Source organism: Ixodes scapularis, unplaced genomic scaffold, assembly GCF_016920785.2.
Source record: "Ixodes scapularis isolate PalLabHiFi unplaced genomic scaffold, ASM1692078v2 PGA_scaffold12__126_contigs__length_90152505, whole genome shotgun sequence".
In the NCBI taxonomy this organism is placed as follows: domain Eukaryota; kingdom Metazoa; phylum Arthropoda; class Arachnida; order Ixodida; family Ixodidae; genus Ixodes; species Ixodes scapularis.
Genome location: NW_024609838.1, coordinates 37,745,387 through 37,759,952, shown reverse-complemented (window position 1 = coordinate 37,759,952; position 14,566 = coordinate 37,745,387). Strand labels below are relative to the sequence as shown.

The window sequence follows — 14,566 nt, the reverse complement described above, 5'->3', positions numbered from 1 at the left end:
GCACTATTCTTGTTGACGTTTTTCACGATGTTGACTGTTTTTTTCTAGATTTCAGAAAATCATTGGATCTTGTGAACCACGAATTATTATTTTAAAAACTTAGCCTACTCTCAATTGACAATAATCTATTAGCTTGGCTCCCGGACTACCTGAGCGAGCGAAAGCAATGTGTGGTACTAAATGCTGAAAAATCGTAATATGTAGGTATCACTTCTGGTATCCCCCAGGGTTCTCACTTGGGTCCTGTGCTATTCCTGGTATATATTAATGATATCACCAATATAATTCAATAAATATAAGATCATTTGCAGATGACTGCATTGTTTATAGGGTAATTAGGTATGTGAACAATATCAATCTCTTACAGGCCGATATGGACAAAAAATTCCAAATGGTGCTCCACTCGAAGGATGAATCTAAGCGTTAAGAAGTGTGTGCACATGAGATTTACTAGAAAAATATGTCTCATTTCATCTAACTATACAGTAAATAAAAAAATGACTAAAACTGAATCAAGTGTACAGTACTTGGATGTTATGCTGTCTAGTAATTTAACGTCAAAAGCGCATGGAGATATGATACCCTAAAGGCAGTATGTACGCCTAACTTTATACGACGAAATTTCGGACAGGGATCAATCAAAACGAAGGAAACTTCGCATTTTACTTTTATTGTCCCATGTATGGAGCACGCGTCAATTGTGTGGGACCCCCACTACAATAATCTAATAGACGAACCTGAAAAATTTCAGAAACAGTGTGCTTGATTTGTTTTGAATAATTATCAACTTGGAGTGAGTGTCACCAGTATGATGGGAACCCTCAATTGGGAGTCACTTAGCGAACGAAGAAATATTTTAGGTTAAAATGTCTTGGTAATACATATCACAATCGTCTCCCAATCCGCAGGGACACATTTCTATATATGATCCTTTTTATGTATCGAGAAGAGTAGACAACCCAACAAAATTTTGACCCTACTCTTTTTGTACTGATATTGTTGCCTTTTCGTTTTTTTTTTTCCAAAAAACAATCGAAGAGTGGAACCAATTGCCGAAGGATGTGTTTTTGCCTAATTTGGAAAGTGGTGTTTCATGGTAAATTTGTACTTTCCTGCGTGTGTGTTTGTGTGTGTGTGTGCGTGCGTGTTTGTCTATGTGTGTTTTTCTTATAAATACTTTTAGTATTACGCGAGTTTTGTCTGATATTACTTTTAGTTTTTATTTGTGCTAAATAAAAATAAAGTAATAGTCTTGACAACGAGAAAAGTTCTGTACAGAACGTACCCTACAATAATGCCAAAACGGTAATGAAGGTTTCCTTGTGAATAAATAAATAAAGACAAAATCGATATCATTAAATTAAATAAATTTTACGCCTAGTTAGCGATTTAATGGATTTTCGAGTGTAAGATATATTACGACCAAGGTGCGTTTGGCGTGTCTACTAATCTTGTCGCGCAGTGAATGAAATGAAAGTTTGCTTTATGGTAGAAGACGCAAACAAGGCCAGCGGCGTTGAGCTGTGTGTGTGTGTATGTCTTAGTCAAACAATTGTAACGACTCGTTTTTATCTCACGCTAAGTTAAAACAGAAATAAGACATCCCGGGTTCACGAAGCAGCACACTAGATGGCAGTATAATTGATGATATCGGAACCTGGGCACGAGGTTTTTAATGTATCTTATCAGACAAATGACTAACTCCATCGTGCTCAGGTCATTTTTGTTTACATTGGTTGGAAAGAAGTTTATTGATTAAAGTGTAAATATACTGTATTCTTTGGGAATAATTGAAGTAATACGACCCAGGATTCGGGAGAATTCCTATTTGCACTGTTCTTTCGTGTAGCTGTTTAAAGTGAACGCCTGTTGAAAATTACTTTTTTAAAATAATGTATTTAATCTAACTAACAGATATCGACAACCCTGCCTAAAGTCAAGCGTAGATAGGTTCTCTGAAGTTGCAGCATGTTTTCAACGTAAATTGACGTGTTTCCTGCACCTTTTAAGACCTTAAAAACGCGCTTTCAAGGACAGTTTTACGCAACCACATTACCACAAAAAATCAAACAGGATTGATTTGGTCGAAATATGTCAGAGGTATACCTTAAATTATGCAATCTAGAAATCCGAAGCGTCTACATTCTCACAAATCGCATGAGAGAGTCAATGGCTGCAATATACGCAGAGAATGTCAAGTTATAACAATATCTCCAGGCCTACAAACCATCCTGCGCTGTGACAACGAGCATGATATTTCAGCACGCTGAATGTCAAAAGAGCCTATACTTTTTCTAGGTCGAAATAAACATACTTCAAGCCTCGTCATTCGCCCAGCTTGATTTGTAGATTGCAGCTATGAACGGCGCAAGTTCGTCTGCTTCTTCCGTAGGGGTTGCGGAGACTTCGGAACGCAGCGTTCTGATTGGCTCCGATTGAAAGGATAGTAGGTAGACCTTAACGCATCTATCACTGAGCTCTACCTCCTATTCTTCCAATCACAGCCAATCAGAGCTAGACGTTCTGACGTCGTTGGAACACCTGCGCAGGATGCAGACGAACTTGCTCTCTGCATTGGCTCTCAAATGCCTTGCGAAAAAATAGACGCACAAAATTTCTTAGAAGGTGCTTACTCCATCATCCGGGTTCATCGGAAACAAAGTAAACATGCATAAAAACAAAATCGATTGCAGTTTCGTACGAATATATACACACATATACATATATATATCAACAAAAACCCACAGTGGAGGTGAGCATAAACTTTGCACTGTCATCTCGAAATCCTATGACGAGAGCCTCCCACAACGTTCTTTCTTGTCCACAGAAGTTGTTAAAGAAGGCGTCCCACAGCCATCTCTCCGTACGCATATGTATATCACCCAAACCCACAGTTGGGCAGCCTAAAACTTACACTGTCATCTGGAAATCCTATAACCAGGGCCTCCCACATCACTGTTTTTTGTCCACAGAAGTACTTGAGAAGGCGTCCCACAGCGATCGCCGGCGTCTCAGAAGCTCGTCACCTTGATGCTCGGCAGTAGCGGGTTGTCGGGGCTGACCGCGGTGAACTGCTCTTCCACAGAGTCGGCGCGGACCGCACTGCCACCGCCGCCACCTGGCTTGATGTCCTCGGCGACGATGCTGAGGCGCGACCTCCGTATGGAAGAGCTAGGACTAACGTCTCTGGACCTGGAGGCCGGGCCGCTGGGCGTACTTGTTGCCACGAGCACGGAGGTGACGCAGTTTCCGAAGCTGACCACGTAGCTCTCGTTGTTGAGCGGAAGGCTGCGCCGAAAAATAGGAGGAAAAAGAAATGAAATTGATTTGTAAGATCAAATTATATATCACATGATTCAGACGGCGCAGGTACTAAAGAAATCAGATCATAGAGTTATTATAATGTACGCTAGAGTTTCAAGTGGTGCTAGTGTCTACGCGACTTCCGGCCGATCTCACTAGGAGTTGAGAGACGCCACCGCTGCCGCGGTGCATTCTGGTAACTGTAGTTCTCCCCAGTTTTCCGGTAGCGTCAGTGCGCGTTGTCCGCCCGGCGTTTAGAAATTTTCGGGTGTCCACGAGTCTTTTAATCGGGCGTTTACTCACGGTTCTTAATGGGTGGCTCCACCCGTTTTGTGCCAAGGTGCTACAATAACCACACCAGGCAAAAAGGCATCGGAATTTTTCTTCCCAAATGAAAGCCGCATTCAAAACTATCGTCTAAAAATGATAAAGAGAGCGGGAGAAGAGTGGCAGGAAAAAGCGTTTTGTTTTCACTTGTTTCGTGATGTGCTTCATAATTTATATTCACCCCATTGCACGCTAACTAAAGAGTGTAAGATTAGAGTGTACGAGACTTTGTAGGGCGTGCCAAAGGCGTTCCGTACGTTGGAATCTCCCTGAGCGGTATATCCTTTAGTCTATCTCAATCGGGACCCCCGCACTGCCTTGCGGGTGCCGTTTTTATTACAATTTTTGCTAGATGTACTTTGGTCATCGCAACTGTTATTGCGACGACATGTTTCGAGCACAACTGTGCTTCACAAAATCGGGACTATCACTAAAGAAAGAGCAGCGACTCTCGGTATGTGTAACTTAAAATATAAATAAAAAAATATTTCTTTAAATTTTTTTTTTAAATTTCATTTTTAACAAAACGTGAAAACATTTCACAATGCAATTTAGGAGTACAACACTACCGCCAAAAAAGGTAGCGAACGAACCGGATCCACTATGTGGTGGGCCATTATGCCACAACCTGATTCTGCTGTCGTTACTGATCCATTTTGTATTAACACCAATTGAGACAGCAGAAAAAATCATTCACCATCGGGCAACTCTTGCCGTTCAGAACTTGCGCAAACAAAATAAAACTGAACAGAAGCTGTACACCAAAGCTCATCTCTACCCAAAGTTTTCAGCTATCTCGCATGTTTGGTTCATTCTGACAAATGCGAGTTGTTACGGCGCGTCAGGCATGATGTTTTCGTAGATCGTTTCTTCTTTGTGTGCAGACGTCTCCCCGCAGTTCATCTGTACTCTGTCCCAAAATCTCTCAACCAGAATAAAACGAGTTCTAGAAAAGTATCACTCCCCGAGAGTGCCTATTTAGCTCGCCTTACTTCATTGCCGATTAAAAGTTATGCCCAATTCAGTGCACTACAAAGGTCAGTATTCCACCGTCAGATTTGACGCTGTTCCGCAGCGCTACACCGAGCCGATGGTCCCTCCAATTTTGTGCTCTTTGACATTGAAGTAGATGTTCACTTGTTTCCAAGTTTATTGAGATGTCGGAGCAGCCGGAGTGCTCGAGAGAGTAGTGGCGTCGGTGTTTTTCCCGCGGTCGCAATGGGAAAAACACAGTGGGTTCTCGCGCGTTCACGAAGACGAAGAAGCAGACGACGGCGAAGCAGACGACAAAATTATTCTAAAGCGATAAGAAGACTGAAACTGTTTTTCTGTGCTTGATGACGAACAAAGGCATCACAAACAACACAATCTAATGAAGTACAGACATGCAGGAGAATCCATGGCTTATACCAGGGCTTCCCAAACTATGATGTACGTCCACATCAGCCCTAATCAGCCGGGAAGCCGGAAGCCGATGACTACAAGTAGCATGGCGGCGGCAATACATCCGGAATGCGCGCGCCTGCGCAATTCGCTTGGTGCCATCGGCCTATTGAAGCAGCCAGACAGCAGCCAGTCTACTTTTGCGGTGCTCCTACGTATTCAAATGGAAAAACGCGTGTGCATTTCGTCTCTTCGTCGGAAAATAACACGGATACATTTTGTTATTTCGGTCATCATAGTATGCATCTTTATGATCATTGTAAAAGTGTAAATGTTTTAGTTAGTTACAGTATTTTTCTTTCCCAGTGACCGGTGTTAAACTTCGCTATATTTAGGGCCCGAACCCCTGTTCCATAACAGGGGTGTAAAATGAGCGAGAAATCTAAGCAAAACAACAGTCAAAATTAATGTAAAGTGTGTTCAAGGTTCGCCAGCATTGCGGTGGCGCTTATTTATTCCTAATACGGCCGTCCTGCCAATATATCAAAATCACCACTTTGTGCACCTTTACGAGCGTTTAAACACATTCAAAGCGAAAATTATAAGGTGCGTAGGTTATGAAAGGTGTTTCTTATCTTTTCATTATTCCTTATACCGCACTGCTTATATCGGGCACTGGTTGTCGGGCGTCTCCCTATTTTCCAATATTTGGAACGTGCGGATGATGTTTTGAACGCAGAACAAGCATCTTTGCACATATTCATGAGCAGAAAGAATAAAGCATTACTTATTTACTGCAAATCAAACTATATCACTTGACCTTCAATAAATTTTGATCGTCTACACGCACATAAAGTTACTGATCCAGTGTTATTGCGCACCTTTTGCCGTCTCTCTTGTTTTTCCAGAGGTCCTTCGTTCGTTTGGCGCGTATATCCCCCCACGCTGAAAAGCGCCGACGTTGTGTGCGCGCTGACAGTGTCCGACAGTGCACGTATATAAATGCATGTATGAAGCTGTTTTAGCACTGTGTTTAATGCCGTGAATTCGAATGAACAGAGCCGTAACTAACCAATATTTTCGTCTGCACGACTGAGAATAGTTCCTATCTAGTACATACGAGGTATTTGCCATATCTGCTCGTATAATCAAGCGCAGGGAGAAAATGCACTCACGTTTCCCCATAAAAATGCATTACCGGAAGTCAATTTTCGATTTTTGCCGTGCTTCGATTTGCAACAGCACTCTCGCGCCAGTTGAAGCCCTAGCACACATTATAATAACTCTATGAATCACATCCTATGCGGAGGGCAAGTTCGTCTGCTCCTTGCGCAGGGGGGTAGCGGTGACGTCAGAACGCCGAGCCCTGATTGGCTGATCGAGCCCCCCTATCTGAGCGTCGTCTGCTTCTTTGCAACGTCGTCTGCTCGCAACGTCGTCTGCGTCTGTCTTACGTTTCCTGCGACTTTCGGAAGTGCAGAGGCCAGATTCTCGAAGCGATCTTACGCCAAAAATGTGCGTAAGACAAAACTTAAGAACAAATTCGTATTCACGAAACGAAATTTTCGTAAGTTTTGCGCAGGTTACGGCGAAATCCTACGACAGCTCCGAAGCTGTCTTACGCACTTCTTACGATCAAGTCAGCATGGCCGACTGCGTCGCGGTCGCGACGACCCACGGACGTTTATTTTTCTACGTGAGCTTCTCACGCGTCCTGACTTCAAGCAGCAAAAAAAAAAAAAAAGTAAAAATTACTTGAAACAGAGCACGACGAACAAGAACGCTGGATCCACAGACACCGGGGAAAAGCTCCAACGGCGACGATTCCACCGAACGCGACCAAACGAGCTGGGCAGTTAGGCCTAGCAGGCACTCCGCGACTCGGCGACCGTCTGCCCACGACCGGCTGACGTGCTGAATGGAATATGCCCGCGCGACCCTTGTGAACCCTTCCCGTGTTATAGTTTGATCGCTGAACTCAATTTTAGATTAAGAGGTCAATTTCTTCCTCTTGTTATCTCCTTGTTTCCCGAGGCAACGGTGACTCTCGCCGGTGAAAAAGCGGCGAATCTCCGACAGACGCAGGAAAGGTAAAGCAGCCATCGCTTTGACTAGCAGACGTAAAGCAGGCGACGTTAACTGCGCCAACCCGCCGGCGCCGTTAAAGAGTGAGGGGTCTCGCCGCACACGAATGGAGGTAAAAAGTATTTGGGAGGGAACTTGCGGACACTGAGCAAACAAACCTCGGCGCCCCGGGACACCTCGCCAGTAAGTCCTTTGACTTCCCTCCTTGATGCGCGTCTGCTAGTTGTTAGACGAAAACAACGTACCGCTCGAGTTATTTCGTCTGCCCTCCCTTAAAGGCCAAGTCGAGTTCGCTCCGAAAGTCGCAGGAAAGGTAAGACAGACGCAGACGATGTTGCGAGCAGACGACGTTGCAAAGGAGCAGACGACGCTCAATAGGGGGTCGCGATTAGCCAATCAGGACTCGGCGTTCTGACGTCACCGCTACTTCCTTTCTCATGCGCAGAAGACGAAAATGAGCCCACTTGCGAGGCGTATACCACCTGATTCCAACGGCGTAGATGATCAGTAAGGTCACATCATATACCATATGATTTCGACGGTGCAGATGCCCAGTAACATGACATCATGTACTACATGATTCCGACGATGCGGACGATCAGTAAGATCATATCATCTACACCGTATGAATCCTATTGTGCAATGACACTTTAAATGGATCACATAGATTATTTTTTTTTCTTAAGATTGCGATGCAATTTTAGATACTAATAAAAAAAAAAAAACACTTTCAGCCTCTCCGCTTTGGTGAAGAAGGAAGTCCAGCGAAGCTTTACTATGATGGGAATGATAAAAGGCCGCAGGTCGGCAAGCCAGAGTGGAAAGGCTGGAAAGGTTGCCGCCATCTTTGAGCGACGGCGGCAAACAGACAACCGGCAAGCCTGTTGTCTATTTGCTGCCGCCGCTTATATATGGCGGTAGCTGTCCGGAGTGTTGTGCCGACATTTATTTGCTGGCGGACACAATCCTGGGGAAACTAGCCCTTAACAGCTCCGCTGTAATAAAATTGTTTTGTTTGTGCATCTGCATATACAGATGTCGGAGCCACGGAAAAAACGCCATTATTTGTTGACATGACGCGGTGGAGTAACCTTTAAATCACGCTTGGTGATTGTAAACATACCTAGCTCCACTTATGACTGTCGAAGCTAAGTCTCGAGTCAAAGCGTCGGTGAATTCATAAGGAGGCATCTTCTCGAAGCTGGAAGTAAGCTTGGCGAGCCGCTAGACAGTAGACACAATGAGAGCGAGAGAAAGAGAGAGAACAAACCACAAAGTCGAAGCCACGGGAAAATAACCCGTAAAAGCTGGCTCACACATTTGCGTTTGACTGTCAGATCGACTGCGTTACCACCTTTTGTGACGGCTTATGACAAGACAGTACGCAGGCGCCAGCCCTCGGACATCCCTGAACACTTCTGATCTGCCTACGTTTAGAGCACTATTCTTACACCCTTACCTGGAAATATTTTTTTGAAAATATCATAAAATATAATTTCTCACAATAACGCGTAGATTTTATTTCGCAACTGCGGAAACACCTTCCGTATAGTTATACCCTAATTGAAAGGGTTCTAAGACTACCTAATGGGTGGTGCCAGTCTGCCAGTGTGTCCTCTCGTAACTAAGTCTTCCCTACTGGTCTCCAGCGTAGTCAATCACATTAAAACACAAATATGTGAGCCAGTCTTTTACGCTGGTTCACATATTGCGTTTGGTCACAACCAAGTGCGCTGTGCAGCCTTGGGCTCTTTTACCACGAGAGAACACACTGGCCTGCTGGCGCCATCTATGAGGTAGTCCTGGAACTGCATGTTAACTATTTAAGTGAAAGCTTTTGCAGTATTTGCGAGATAAAATGTACCTTCTACCTATAAAAAATGTTCGTAAATCGTCGTAATTATCCCAAGTGTTCTCGTTTTACTCGATAGATAGCGCCAGCGTGCTCTCTCGTCGCAAGCGATCACAAGGGAACTTAAGACAGACTGGTTTAAACACTTTCGACCAACTATAACCTACTAAAGGCCCGTTCACAGAGTTGCGTTCAGAGCGACCACTACGCTTACGAACGAATGCAACCGGTTAGAACGACGAGTTACCATAGCAACGAAGCGCCAAAACGGTCGTTTCGTTCGTGTTCATTCGCAACGCAAGGTGTTGAGCCGGGCTGAACTTTTTTGTAACGTTCGGGAACAACGGGAGCGACAGACCAATCACAGGTCGAGGAGAGCTCGGTCGAGCGCATTGCATGCCGGTCGTGCCGGGCTCCTTCTATCTGGAAACATGGCGTCGGTGGTGACCGTCGACGTGGACGGCGTGGTGGAAGCTCATCGTTCCCCGTAAAGCGCGCCATCCTTGACTGTGAATTTTCGTCGTGTGTCGTTATGATAACCCAGCACGTACTAGAAGGAAAATCCACCTATTCGTGGCGGCGATTTCGTGGCGGCACTCTCAAGACAGCAGAAACGCCCGTGCCGTCGTGTTTGTTTACTTCGACTACAGTGGTGCTTTCTTAGCATTTGTGTCCTCGATCATCGCCCGGATTTCATTGGTGGCGCATTCCATGCGTGTGCTCAAGTTCAAGGTATTACTGGTGCGTACCGTATAAAGGATGCGAATTTTCACGCGTTTTCATCACCCTTGAAAGGTGATTAGTATTAGCAATCCTGAACGCTCGCAACGTCGATCTGATCACGAAATTATATTTCTACGTTGCTATATCGCTGATAAAATTACATCGTCTTTTATGATCTTAGAAAAGGCGATTGGCAGGATTTGTACTATTGGAAATGTCGTGTATTAAAGTGGTGATCGTGCAAGACGGCGTACTGCATCTTTTCCTTTTTTTAATGCACTACCCTGCAAGCGTATCCTGAAAAAAAAAGAAAAAAGTTTAAGGTCATCGTAGACGGTCTGTCCATTTTCTGTTACGCAAGTGAGTGGCAGCGCGTCCCCTTCTTTTTAGAGGCACCGCTGAAACAGCTGACGGCGGGGGAGAGGCGGTCGCCGTGCTGCCGACCCGCTGCGCTTGTGGCAGTGGTTGCAGGAGTGTACGCGTGACGCAGAACGGTCGTTCAGGTCGCTCTTGTCACAACAGCCGCAGCCGTGGATGACGGGTTTGTTTCAGATGTCTGAACCAGCCTTTACACGGCTATTGTAGGCGCACAGCAAATCTTCGTCACTGTACGCCGTGGCCGAAACTTCCGGCTGCTCGGGTGAGGACCTCGCGCTTGGCAGGAAACCGTCCGCCATGTGTAAGCGTAGCTGGATTGCTTACTATTGGCTAGAAGAAAGAGCTGAAGCTCGTTTCTCATTGGCTGTTGATTCGCATGATTGCATGCGGTTTCATGTGTGTGTAAACGTCGTGCACAGTTGTCGTTGAAGTCGCAGCGGTTGCATTCGTTCGTAAGCATAGTGGTCGCTTCGAACGCAAGTTTGTGAACGGGTCTTGAGACAAGAGGGGTTTTTAAGCCTCTTACGACGGCTTAAAACCAGAAGCGCTGCTGCGGAGTCGGTCTTAAGCCGTCACAATAGTCTTAAAAACTGGTCTTGTCTCAGTCTGTCCTGGACAGTAGTCAAACGGAAGTGTGTGAATGGGCCTTCCCTCGGTTGCAAGTAAATGCGGATGTGTGACGCAGCCGCAAGACACACAGGAGTGCTTCTCGAGACGGTCATCTTTCGTCCCTTACCTTGGCCTCTGTATTTGCAGTTTTTCTTTGTTGTTGCCGGTGTACGAAGACCAGGTGGAGGTCCTGGTACGGAGGGACTGCTGCGCCTTCTTGCGGGCCCAGTCCTGGATGGCGGACGTCAGGCTGGGCACCCGGCCCAATAGGAGCACAATGGCGCCGTCCATGTTCTTCAATATAGCAAGCGTTAAAGAAAATAAGTGGCGTTAAAAGATATGGTGATCAAATATTAGTTTGTCTAATACGAGAATCCTCAGACGTAGTTTTCTAATAACATCAATACTAAAAGTGGCAAGATTGTTGCACAAATATTTACGTTAATAAAATATTAAAACTCTTCCCGGCAACCGGTTTGAGTATAGCAACGCAACACGGATGGCCAACGAGCATATCCTATACACTAGTGTCTACGCTACTAGATAAATTCAGTTTTTGCGATCTGTCCATGGCGTTTATGAACGACCTATACTCGGGTTAGTTTATGATGCCAAGGCCCATCTCAGGAAACGATTGAAGGGCAGACACGCCGAGGATGTCGACCCCGCCAACCTGTGCCTTCGGAGGCATCCGGTGGTGCTCCTCAGACATCTACGTACTGGAAGTGCAATCCCCCTGGCTCTATTCGCGATTCTAGCGACCTATAAAGGGCGCAACTATGGGGCAAATATGGCGGTCTATACAAGACAGGTCGTACCGTATAATGTCCCAGCTCGAACGCACAACGTTTGAGTTTCAACAGGCGAGCATTGGCCACAAAATGGGTAGCCCCGATTTCTATTCAATGCGTTTCGAACCCACGGCGATGTGTTGTCGTAAGCGAGCCTCCAGAGGCTTGACCTTCTTCGGAGAAGCAATGGAAGGACGACGGGGCTGCTGAACGTTGACAAACGCACGATGTCTGGTTCACGCGACAGCGCATATAGACGCTTTGCACACGCGCTGGATTACAGCCGCCATTGCTGATCTCCTGTCTTATTGAGACACCAAGCCACTGAAACGGGCGTTGACGAATTTCCACGAACGCTAGTGCATGGGTCGAAGGACACAATAGGTTCTAAATGGCAATAACCTTGCCTGCTATGGTAATAATAAAGTGAAGTAAGCAGAATAAGAGGAGACAAAAACTGAAGGTCTGTTATGGCGGCACCTATTCGCAGCTGCTCAAAAGTGTCTATGTATACTATGTGCTCATAGCCTGGGCAACGCGCTCATAAGACAGTAACAACAGAGTGACTGGGACAACTGTTTCATCCCACCAACCGCCGACAAAATGTTGTCCCGGAAGCCACAAAAGACGAGCAGAAATCGCCAAAAAACCTCTTCCGTTCAGCTCAGTGTTTTCCCGCTAGGTGCCGTCCTATTTGCTAGAGTTGCATATACAGAGAGGAACTGAGGGAGAGGAGGAGGTGAGAGCGCGCGGCGGGCATCAGAACACGAAGCTCTAATTGGAGTCATTAGTGGGTAGGCGCAAAGTTAGCTGCCTTTGTCTTACTCACCCGAACGCGTTCGAACGCTGATCGCCGGCGTTCGGCGTTCGCGTTCGAACAGCTGCCTTTGCTTCTACTTACTAATCGTTCCAACCAGAGCTTGGTTCTCGGCCATACCCCGCGCGCTCTCATTTCCTCCTCTTCCTCACTTTTTATCCTTATACTCAAGAAATCGAAAGATCGCGTCAACATCGACAGAAACCCTGAATTTGTGCCCCAAACTAGCGGAAGGTCAGCAGTGCCTCGAGCAAATGTCACGTGACGCACATTATGTGGGCCTGCGCCTACTTTCACTTAAAGCGTGACGGCCTTGACACGGACAGCTCCACCGCCGCAAAGGCCCGACACGCTAGACCACTGACTTAAGCCAGGAGGCGACGTCTGCGCCCGACTCACGGCACTGAGGACCGTGGTCCTTGTAGACCAACACGTGTCTCTGAGGTCACGTTTCTGCGGTGGCGCTGCGTTCGGCACAGCGGATATGTATACGGTTCACATTGAGCGAGTCTGGTTCCTGCGCACGCGCTATGCCCACTCCTGATGTGCGAAAATGCTGATTTGTTTGTAAACAGCGTGTTTGTCTATAAGAGACCACGGACCTCAGTCACATCTTCAAATACGTTATCAGCCCCATCTCGTCACCCCCATTGGAACAGACTATATAGTACTCGCCCAGTACACCATCACACATTAAATGTTTAACCGCAATCACCATAGACCTTAACGTCTAGGTGCAAAGACCCCTCCCTCTCGGCTCGCCTCCCATAGTGCAAATCACCTTGCATTGAACGGCTATTGCGAAAAAGTACCGCAGCGTGCAGGAAGGTTGGCGCTTTGATCGACGGAAATTGAGCGTTTGGGTAAGAGAGACGTTTGTCTTTCCGCGGGTTTTCTCCCAGTTGAAACGTTGACGTTGAAACGTGAAACGTTGCCTCGTTCTAAGCAAAGGTGTTGGCGAATTGTTTCATAGTGATCTAACTTGGATTGCACTCAAAACAGGGATTGTAATTAAGTTGCAGTGCGTCATTTTACAGATTTTGGAGATACCTTTTCCGTTGTGCGACAGAAAACTATTAATATTACTAATATTACTACACCCATCTAGTAAAAGTGATTGTTGCTATGCTGTGGGCATGGCTTCCAGACCGGAGTGTGTAATTGGAACCGAGTCCACACCGGAGGCTGTCGCGGCACTTGTGTGCAACACATTCCCGAAGTGCACTGCCAAAATGGTGCGGCTTTGAATATTTAACGCGATAGCTACCTGATGGCAACCACTTTTTATATAAAAAAAGTATAAAACAAAAAAAAAGAGCAAAACACAAGAAACAACGCAGCAGTAAAGCGTTGCGCAAGTTCCACTTATACTGAATTCGCGAAGAGTGAATTTTTAATATAACAAAAATAATTTTCGTTGCAGATACCACAACTTTATCGCGTGTGACCTCATCAACATCGAGTTGGAACGGCGAAACAGGGGAGAAAGCGGAAAGCCCGCGCGACTGCCGGCTGGGCTAGGGCACGGGTGCCCACCTAAACTGGGCGGGATGTGGCGCCGACCTGCGGCGTCCTAGGAAAGCTGGGGAGAAATAATTCTTCGGCTTTCCGAGGGGTGGCGGCACTGGTCCGTCGAGTTCCGAGTTTGAGTATGCGCGGGGTATCCGTCCGTCGAATGTTGAAGATGTAGAAGTTGTGTTACTACCGCGTAGAAAAGGACGAAGTCAGTAAGCACGTGGACAGAGCGCGGTGCAGCCAGAATGCCACAAAACACGAGACTGGGTGACAGCATAGCCACTGCGGATGTAGCATCTGAGCTCGCTGTGCTCCGCCGCGATACAGAGAAGCTGACCACGGCTGAGGCCAACCTTTACAGCGTGAATCTTTCCCAGGTGCAGTGTTGGGAAGTACTTCAAGTACATTGTACTTAAAGTACTACTATAAGTAGGTTTAGGAAACTTATTCTTTGCTTTAAGTACATTCTCTGAGTAAGAGCTTGTATTTTACTTAAAGTATTTTTGTCTTGTACTTTCTGAGCAAAGTACAATTCCCGACTTCGAAGGCCATTCCCCGAATTTGGTTTTGTTAAATTTGTATCACGAGATGATACTTTGTCAACTCCGAAGAAATACTGGGAGGGATTTTCTACTCTTGCCAGAAAAGCGAGCAGACGACGCATCGCTCCATTTGTTGTGGGGGTGGCTTTCCCGTAGCTTTTTGAACTCTCGCTACATCTTGCTTGGTCAGCGCAAGCGTGGAGGTTTAAAATATTAGGACAGCAAAATCAATCATAATGTA

The 14,566-nt window shown here is 46.0% G+C and overlaps 1 protein-coding gene across 1 annotated transcript in view; it reads right to left on the bottom strand.

Annotated features, from left to right (window-relative positions):
* Positions 1-3,011: 3,011 nt before the first annotated feature.
* LOC8032287 (inaD-like protein) overlaps positions 3,012-14,566 on the bottom strand; it is a 38,894-nt gene continuing 27,339 nt past the window's right edge. The window contains exons 8-9 of the mRNA XM_029976165.2: positions 10,788-10,954; positions 3,012-3,288 (exon numbers count right to left, since the gene is read on the bottom strand). Coding sequence (XP_029832025.2) covers positions 3,012-3,288; positions 10,788-10,954 — 444 coding nt within the window. The remainder of the gene's footprint in view (positions 3,289-10,787; positions 10,955-14,566) is intronic.